Raw genomic sequence first — 10734 nt, 5'->3', positions numbered from 1 at the left:
GGTGCTTTGTTTTACAAAACAACCCATATACTGGCTTTTGGAATGATTTAAGTGGTAATAAATGTGTTGTTAAAAAGTGTTATCAATTATAGAGTTTGGTTTCATAGTCAATGGAACATTACTTGTATGCTTGGAAATTGGAATAAGTTTTTTATATGTACGTGAATACATTATAATGAGGATATACGTGTACAAGTAATTTCAGGATAAAAATATCTGCCGAGGTCGAAACATAACACAATCTATTAATCTACTATTAGTTTAGTGTTGATGGGTCTCAGGTGAGCGACTTACGGCCTTTTGCCCACGGTTGTATAGTGTTTCTTATTATTTTTTTTTAAATACCGTTAATCTACCCCGTTAACGTTTATGATAAGCGACCCTGACCGCGAATAATTCTCCATGTATTGCACGCCGGGTATGCGGATACTTTGATAACAGATGGCACTTCGATACCAGATAACAACAAAAGGGTCAAAAGCCACGCGCGAGAGTTGAGATATTCAGCTTTTTTGCATTTATGTTCTGTTCATTTGGTTTTCAGACACGTAACATTGTTTGGTCGATTAATGGTTTAGTACTTCGTATTGCGAAGCAAGAAAGTCGTTAGAAAAAAAATTGTGGATTATAAAAAAGAGATAACATTTCATCGATAAGCATCATGAATTCGATGATCAGGGGCCGTATCCACAAAGATCCTTAGGCATTTTCTTAGTTATTTACTTAAGTTCGAAAAATCACCTAAGGCAAGATTTTCCCTTAAATATTCTTCTTAAAAATTCCTTAGGAAAAAGATTAGGTAAGTTTTTGTCTCGTGCATTTTTTTCCCTCAGTGAAACATAATTCGCCTAAGGAGTGACTTAAGTTTGTTGTCAGGGACATCCCCGGGTTCCCTGACATAAAAATAGCATCACGATGACGTCGTCATTATAACATACCACGAGATTTCTCGGCACACAAAAATGGCGGTTGTCTCTGTCTAAAGAGAATCTGTTGAATTTTATTACGTGTTTTAATTTCCGAAGCGTGCCACAAGGAGTTTTTATGGAAAACATAAAGGGAGTGACTTTTATTACATGCATACAATGCTTGTGAATTTAAGCAGCATTAAATGCCATGTTTTATTTGTGATTCCCACTGTCGGCGTTTGGGTTTTTTTGTGGATCTTAAAATAGCACTGAAGCGATACCGGATGTTTATAGCAGACGGCGTTTTGTCAAAACTGTCAAAATGGAAGAAAAAAGAAAACGCAATCCCAACTTTTCGCTGCAAGATTCCTTGCTTCTTACCCAAATAATGGGAGAGACGCATCCCGACTTCCATGATATGGACATGTCTTTCCACAAGGTTGATAAGGCTAGATTCAGCAATCGTACGTATCAAAATATTGGTATCAAGCTTTAGACACCAACCACTACATGCCTTTTAATATTTTTATGTCCAATAATAATGTTTTGACACATATTCCTACAACACTTATTTAAGCTCTTGATTTGTTGGAAATTAAGTCAGTGTTTCAACACAGTATTAGGTATGAATAATAATCTCTGCAATTAAGAAGGATCAGTTTCCACTTGTAATTTTTTTTGTCATCTTAAACAATAACCATTTCATGATTATTCAACGTGAAATTTATTATTGGCCCAACAGTTTTTTTTATATGCTACGGGCATTTTTACATGTGTTAATTTTTATGACTGTGAAATGTCTGTGAGCAGAATGGTAATAATATGCGAATATAGCCATTGCATTATGACAAAAACTTTAAATGAACAATGCGATAAAAAGAACAAAAAAATGAAATAAAAATAAACGTTTGATTAAAATAAGTGCATATTATTGAATATTGATCTATTTAACATGAGTTGCTAAATGTTACAATGAGTAATATGAATAAAAGCATTGTTAATAACTATATTGCATAAACTACATTAACTTGAGCATTATTCATTTTATGTACCTGTAAGTAAAAAAAGAATATATGTATGATATCAGGAATCAGCAAAGCAACAAAGAATGCTCTGTGGGTGGCAGTTACTGAAAATTTCAATGCCAGAGCCCAGTTTAGAAGGGAGCAATCCATTTTGGAGAAAAAATGGGAAAATCTACAAAGGGATCACAGAAATCTGTACATGGATTTTCAAAGAGAAATTTCATTGACAGGTACCTTAGATATTAAACTAATTGTTTACCATTTCAAACATTTGTCGGAATGAACTTTGTTTTTGAATGTAAAAGGATAATTATGAAAATTGACATTTTTACACGTTACAGGAATAAATTGCAATTTACTCATGTAAGAAATAGTTTTAAGCTATTTTAATTGTTCAAATGCACATATAGACTGATGTAATTATTTTAATCTCAAAGACCTGTTAATAACATGAGATTATTTCGTTTCACCTGATAGAGGTTTTTTATGTCCCCAGCCACTATAGTGGGGGACGTATTGTTTTTTCCCTGTCTGTTGGTTGGTCTGTTTGTTGGTTTGCGCAAATTTTAACATTTGCAATAACTTTTGCAATATGGAAGATAGCAACTTGATATTTGGCATGCATATGTATCTCATGGAGCTGCACATTTTGAGTGGTGAAAGGTCAAGGTCATCCTTCAAGGTCAAAGGTAAAATATATAGCTTCAAAGCAGCGCAAAAGGGGACATAGTGTTTCTGGCAAACACATATCTTGTTTATATATATAAAAGAATGCATTAATGAATAAAATAGGTGTTTGTTTCCATCAACATCGCCAAAAAAATAGGTAGGTAGGTCGCCATAACTTTTATAAATTTCATCTTTACATGTTATTTTACACTTTAAAAGGATTATTTCAATGACCAAAGTCTTCCAAATGTATAAACAACATTATTTCTACATAATTATGAGATGGAACAACCTTTATTTTGATAAAACAATGCATTTTTAAAAAATTAATAATAACAATGAATTTTTAATGTAAACTTTACTACAAATCGCAAAAAAAGTTGAGTCGGCAGGGGTTAGTAGAAACAGTGACCTTTTTTAGGCCTAATGTATAACTAAATATGCTGAAATGTATTAAACAGGGCGAGGTCCAATTGGCAGAACATTGTCTGTCCTCACAGAGGCAGTAATTGATGTTATTGGAAAGCAGAGTGCGGCAGTTGTTGGGGCAGCAGGAGCAGCATATGACTCAACATTGGCCTCACTTATGCTGTAAGATTCACAAACAAGTATAATTAAAAATATGTTACTTCCTTAACTTTATATACTCAATATATGGATCAATATGGAATAGGAAAAAATGCTGAAGATACTGATGATTATTTTTGAATTCAGTGTCACAACATATTATGTTTCATGTATGAATGGTCAAGTTTTTACAGAAAAAAGGGAAGTACAATACTCAATAGATGTAATCATTTAGAAAAAAAGATAAACCCCCAAATAATGTAATAACTAACCTACGGTAAGAACTCACAAGACAAAAGATTAACACTATTTTACTGCACCATTGAACACAATTTTATCATTATTTAAATAAATCAATTACAGAATATTTTTTGTAAATGGCATATTTTTAAGCAGCGTTTAATTAAAAGTTTTAGTATATAGAGGATATTTGTTGGATCCGGTGGATTATCGATTTTAATTCACGAGTGATCATAGAAAATAATATTTTCACGAGTGGCGTAGCAGAACAAGCCATTGATATCCCCCTTTTAAACTGATATTGTCTGATTACTTGTTTTTCTTGTGTTTTTAATTTTTCAGTCCTCAACAGTTTGACCTATGTGACAGTGAAGAAAGGTGATTATTTCTTCTTCTGTTTGTGTAATATATATGTTTCAGATGTAATCATTATAAGGCATGACAATCCATACTCATTCGGGGTAGTGGGAACAAACAGCTTTTCTATTTTAGTCATGTTTACTTAAAACACATAATTCACATCCAATACATGCAAATCACATAAAAAACATGTTACACACCTCCAATTAAATAGCTAAGCATAACCCAAACAGAAGTTGTTCCTTTATTTGCTATTAAATATTTTATTTACTTCCCATGTTAATTAAGTATAAATTAGTTACCAACAATTTAAAAGAAAAAAGAAACTAATGCTGCAAAATTTTCACGTCAGTGCATATTTTTCATATCAATACAAATTCCCATGGCATCTACCATTCAATGTATATTTAATTTGATTTTTGCTACAGATCATCAGTATCGGATGGTCCAATCTTCAATGTAATGGATCTTGTTTCAGTAAAACCTTCCCAAAGGTATGATATAATTGTATAATAAAAGAATGTAAAACATATTGTACAAAGCTGATCTTGTCAGTGTTTTAAAGAAGGTAAATGACATATAAACAGTTAATCAATGCATTAAAACTATCATTACAGTTTGCATCAGTGATACATGTACATAATGGTATCAAAGCTCACTGTTTTTATTTATTTTAAGTAATCTCATTATAAAATGAAACGTTTACACATTTATTTTTACAATTTACAACATATTGTGTAACTATGGCATTTTGTGGCAAAATCTATGTACAGAACTTTTATTTTAGAGTCCAATCATGTTCAACAACAACCAGTACATTGCCAAGGTATTATTATAACATTAATAACAAATTTATGTTTTCAAGCTATAAGCAATGATCACTAGTTATTAAATTATTTATTAAATTATTATAATTATGTAACTTCTGTCACATGACCGTTTTTTTTTCATTTTTAATGTCTTTTAAAGACATTAAACAATACACTTTACATGTCCCCCGGCCCCCAAACCAATAACATCAGCGATGGCCTCCGACCCCCAAACTGATATTATCAGCTATGTTTTCTGGCTCCAAAACCTATAACATTAGCTATGTTCCCTTGCCCTGAAACCTATAATATCAGCTATGTTCCCCAGCCACCAATCCTATATTAATCAGCTATGTCTCATTCAGCACACATTTTATATACTTGTTTTGTCTTTATCAGATGTAAATGAACACACATTTTTAAGACTTGTTTTGTCTTTATCAGATGTAAATGAACACACATTTTTAAGACTTGTTTTGTCTTTATCAGATGTAAATGATCACACATTTTTAAGACTTGTTTTGTCTTTAACAGATGTAAATGAACACACATTTTTAAGACTTGTTTTGTCTTTATTAGATGTAAATGAACACACATTTTTAAGACTTGTTTTGTCTATATCCCCGTAATTTACAATCTAAAATACTGTTCGCATATAATATCACGGAAGCGAAGTCCATCTTCTGGACCATCATGAATCCCGTCATTGCGCACAGGATCTTCCGGCAGATCATCATTGGTCAACTGTGCAATGTCAATTCGCTCACGATACTCCCGAACTGCCATTTTGCTGCAAGCTGTATAACCAAAATGTTGAAAATATCACAATGTACTGTATGAATTGCTATATGGGAGAAAAGTAACTTACCATCAAATATATCCTGCAATTTATGGATTGATTTTCATTATCTTGCAAGGCAAAGTACATACAAATACTGGAACAGTGTTCGTCCCGATATAGTATAGATTAAGCCCAGCAAGATTTGTAACTTTTATTTCATACAGTATCATCTTGGTGACCGGATATTCCAAAACGCCAATGTTGTTTTTTCATCTCCAAATTCAATACAATTGGGGGATTGGGCGTCTGTCATTTTGTAACATAACGTTAAAAATGGCAATTGAATTGATAATAGAAAACACAATCAGTTTTAATTACTGGTTACAAAAATAACCGATTTGGTTACAAAATGATCGATTAATGATTACGAAATAACTGAAAATGCTTAGCTACGAGTACGAAACGGCTATGCTACGAAATGACCGTAAACCCAATTCAACATTTCCGGATTTTCCTCGTTACTGACTCAAACAAACAAGTATGATTCTTTAATAAACACAAAAACACTTCACATCAACTGCTTTTAAATCAGTGTTAACATTTGTATAACAAAATAACAGCTTGAAACCAACGTGCGAAAACTTCCTCGATCAATTCCTTATTTTTTTACGTACGGAAGTAAACATTGCAACTTCCTGTCTCGCTAACAAATATAAACGGGTAGAAACAATTACTATTTAAATCAACTGCACTATCGATAAATTTATCAAAAGAAATAAGATACACCCACCGATTGTGATGATTTTCTAACTTCTCTCCTTGAAAACAGGATTCCGCGTTAAAATGGACGCTACGTTAGTTTTTTCCTTAATATTTAAGGGTCCTCCGGAGGTTCCTTAAAAGTTAAGGCGAAAATGCCGACTTAAGGCAAAACATAAGGGCATTTTGTTTTGTGGATAATACTTGAGGAATATCTAAAAAATTAAGGGAAAATAGCGAAAATTAAGGGGAAAATATGTAAACTTAGGCAAAAATCTCCCTCAGGATCTTTGTGGATACGGCCCCAGTACGTATTTCAACAAAATAAAAATACTTGGAAATAAATCAAGAACGTGCCAACTAATCGAAATAAAAGATCAATATGTCCATTAATGTTACAACATATCAAATTTTAGTTAAATAACGTATTTGAGGAAACTCACATGTTTTACGAGTCGGATGCCAAATTTTCATGAACTCTTCTTTTACCGATCATCTCAAAGACAATTGCACTTCGATTCCAGATAACTCGACACTTTTTACCAGGTATAACACACTCTACTTAGTGAGTCAGAAATGCAGAATTCGCTGTGGAATACTGCTAAAGTAAGCAGGCAATAAATAAAAATGTATGTACTGACGTAAATTAAAAACGAATTACACAAACATGTTGCTATCCCTTTGGAATATGATAATAACATGGAAAGGGAAGTGTAAAGGGAAGTGCTTCTTATAAGTAGAGCTCAATATAAAGGGAGTTTTCCAATCTCTTTTAAATTTTGTGGCTACGCATTAGTATCGTCTTCATGATGCGATTCTACATAGCACCAATGGCAAATGATTTTATGAGGTGTAAAGGCAGCTTTAAGACCCCTTTATCCCCTTATCTAGAGTACTGCTATAAGTTCAATTGAACACAGTCGTGTTGATCCACATGATCCGTTGTATTTTCAATTTTCTTAATTTCAATTTACCTCTTAAAACAAGTTTATTATTTAGACAATTCTTTTCGGTCGTCACTTGAAATATATTACTTTAAAAATAAGCATTTGAATCTTATTAAAAATATGCACTTATTTTTTTTTGAAAACGAACAACGCCATTGGTTATATTTTACGTGTGTATGTAATTACGTTATGCATAGATTCCCAATGCGTCGGGCTTGACAATTCAAATTGATTCGTACTTCAATATATTTGGTAAGAATAGCCATAATATACATACATGTATTTCAGGTAGAAGATAAAACTCGGTTATCAGTGTCCAATTTGTTGAAAGTCTCTGTTATCTGAAGTGCCCTATATCGGGAATCAAAGTATCCGCAACTTCATGAATACCACCTATTAAAACATGCTCTATCTTCGTTTTTATTTCATTGAATACTATCAAAATTTCAGTTTTTGAAGCGCAGTGATTACTCTACATGCTGGGATATCAAACAATTTCTTGCAATATATTTCTAAGTAGTTTTATTTTGTTGAAATGTTTACTGTTCATCCAGTTTATGCTGTTTTCAGACCGAATTTTCTTTTTTCTTGAGAAAAATCTTCATTCTTCCGTGATTTTTTTTCTTTGCAATAGAAAAGGATACACCAATTATAAACTCGACCATGCGCCTTGTCTAAAAAACTAATCTTTATGATATAACTTTAAAAAAAACCCTGATGAACTTACCTCTCGCGCGTGGCTTTTGTTGTTATCTGGTATCGAAGTGCCATCTGTTATCAAAGTATCCGCATACCCAGCGTGTATTGATTGACAGCGGGAGTTCGTTTTAAATTTCTAATAAGCATATGTCATTATCCTGTGATCCCATTTACTGGTTTATATTTAGCCGCACTTTAGTGTCCAGAAGCATATTCGGGGGATGGGGGATATCAATTCAATGAATTTGCTTGTTCTAACATGTTTTGGCCATTTATTTTTTTTTGTGTAAGTATTGCATATTAAAATACGTTTTAATAGTGATTGTGTTCAGGGTACTCGAGTTGACTCTCGGAATAAAGTTGTATTGCAACATTGTGCTGGTAAATCTTCTGTAGTAAATCCGTCCAGTTTGCTAAAACTTGTTGTTATGGTAAGGGTGTTATGGAACACTTTGTTGTGTTGTGTCAGTGGTAATTTAAATTCTAAATGTTGCAATAAATTTGTGCGTTACATATAAAGTGTTGTGTAATCCATTTCAATAATATCGAAAGTTTAAATTTGACATGCTGCTTCTCCGTTATGATATAAATATAAATTCACCACGCTCGTGTTATGTACTATAAAACAATTTAATTCGGTCATATTAATATGAAATCAAAACAAGACTACTTATGAAGACAAATATTTAATAAAAAGAGAGCAGAACTGAGGTTATTCTCAGAAGTGAATGGCATCAACAACGAGTTCAATTTACCATAAATAAAAAATCGCGTGCAGATACCACATCGGGTTTCAACAAAATGAACATGTCAGGATATGAGAAAAAGAAACGAAGCGAATAATCTCGATTAATCCGTTTTAAATGACGTGACCATTGTAAGAATTATACATTTCAAATTAACATTATTCATATTTACAACGTTATTGAAGTGTTAAAAGTTGAACGGTTAATTTGCACGTGAATTCGTACAACGATAAGTTTCTAGTTATAACTAAATTGATCAGTTCAATAAGTGTCATTTATTAAACCGTCTTGATTAAATCACAATTCAATAATTAACTTCATTAAATAACGCTGACCTGTATGTATAATACGAAAACTGGTCGTTATTTTTCGAACTGTACAATGACACTCGCTGATAGCGAGTCTTTTGTTATGAATCGGAAGAAAGTTGTCTCAAGACTACGTCACTTCTGGTTTTAACAAAAATGTCGACTCGATCGCAAAGTGTGAAAATTCGGCATTATTATCGGCTGAATACTCGCTGAATGCGATGGTTTTAAGCGAACTATGGCGTGGAAATGCTTTAACACATTAAAATCTCCCATAAAATTGGAATGTTTCAGCTTTTTTAAAACTTGTCTGTTGTCCTTAAATCGAATTCGATTTTACTAAAAATATGACTTTATAGTTGATTCTGAGTAATATGACCATCCTCCACAAATGACTGATATAAGAACTTTCTGTTTACCATGATATATAGAGAATATTTTTTCCTGTTACCAGATGAAAATCGATTTTCAACATCCGTTTTAGTTGTGAGCGTTAGCTCACGACTAAATTTACAGAGCATGTTTTGCCAATCAGTATGTGCTTAGACGCCTTAGCTACGCTAAGAACCGTAACTCACTATGCCAGGAACGATTTCCCCTGCCTGTCTGCACTGCAGACGACGAATGCTTAGGAGCGTCTGCATCTACTACTGCAGTGAGTGTATTTACCAGCTTGTAAGACGACATTGGTCAGTCTAGTGTTTATCATTGAAATCTGTACATATTGGCTGCTTTCAGGGAAAACGGGGCTTAATGCATGTCAAATAAGATTAGCATGTGCATACTGATCAGCCTGTGCAATGCGCACAAGCTAATCAAGGACGACAAGAGCGAACGACTTGAGTGCCTTCAGCGCTTTGATTACCATTTTACATTCGCTTGTTATGTGCCTCGTGAGTGCAAGAAAATCTTAACAAAAGATTACAGGTCACTTATTTGAATGACAATATTAACCCTTTGGATTTAGGTTACTTTCGTTTGTACCTCACTGGAGTTCCGATTACCAGCTATAATTGATAATAATTGGCTATTATAATAGTAAATATGTGAATGTTTTGATACCAAATACCAACTGTTATTGATAATAATTAGCTTTTGAATTCACAATTCAGATATCACATAAAACTGAACTGTAAACAAATTGCAATATAATCTCGTATGTTATAAAACTTGAATGACACAAACATCTTTATCCTTAATATTTTATTTCAGGTTGTAACTTGCAGCTGAAGAAGAATACATAACATGAATTGATTAATTTCTAATATTAAAAAAAAACACTTAAATTGCTTGTTTGGCAAGTTTTTCGTTGTAAATGATAAAAGTAAAGGTGTTTGTTTTTTTTTTTCTTTCAAATTACATGCTGAAACTTATTGGTATAGTCTTGTAGTTGAATTTTCATCCCTGCTCTGTTCTTTAGCAAAAAAGTTTATACTTACATATAGTGTGTTACATAGTACAGGTGAATACAGATGAGTTTGTTTAGCTTAGGCTTAGAAAATCTGAAACACCAGCCATGGAGCATTGGTAAGTTGTTCATTTTTTTAACCAAGCAAATAAACTAATCTGTATTTGACACTTACCAGGCTGATCCATTCACACCATTGTTTAAAAAAAAGCATCCGTATGTTAAAAACAAGCAAAAGAAAATGGCTGAAGTATCCAGAAAAGCTTAATAAACACGAATGAAGTATGTTAATGTAAAAATTACATAATTTTTCAACATGTTACAACTTTATCATGGCAATGCAACATTGAAGGTACATTTAACTCATAGAGGGTGTATTATGCCAAAGTGTACTTGATGATGGGATGAACAGTTGTTAGTTATGACTATTACATATTTACCGGTATCACACTGTTTCACTTTCACCTTGACCTTGTTTGGACATTGAGTAAGTAAAATTGTCTATGTT

General features: G+C 32.7%; 1 protein-coding gene across 1 annotated transcript; it reads left to right on the top strand.

Annotated features, from left to right (window-relative positions):
* Nucleotides 1-998: 998 nt before the first annotated feature.
* LOC127832605 (uncharacterized) lies at nucleotides 999-5086 on the top strand. The gene is made up of 6 exons (XM_052358127.1): nucleotides 999-1372; nucleotides 1996-2163; nucleotides 3064-3193; nucleotides 3752-3787; nucleotides 4198-4263; nucleotides 4557-5086. The coding sequence occupies exons 1-6, from the start codon at nucleotides 1231-1233 to the stop codon at nucleotides 4645-4647; spliced, it is 633 nt and encodes a 210-aa protein (XP_052214087.1). The 5' UTR covers nucleotides 999-1230; the 3' UTR covers nucleotides 4648-5086.
* Nucleotides 5087-10734: the final 5648 nt, after the last annotated feature.

The sequence above is a fragment of the Dreissena polymorpha genome, chromosome 5 (assembly GCF_020536995.1).
Source record: "Dreissena polymorpha isolate Duluth1 chromosome 5, UMN_Dpol_1.0, whole genome shotgun sequence".
NCBI lineage: Eukaryota > Metazoa > Mollusca > Bivalvia > Myida > Dreissenidae > Dreissena > Dreissena polymorpha.
This window is presented reverse-complemented; position numbering and strand designations above follow the sequence as displayed.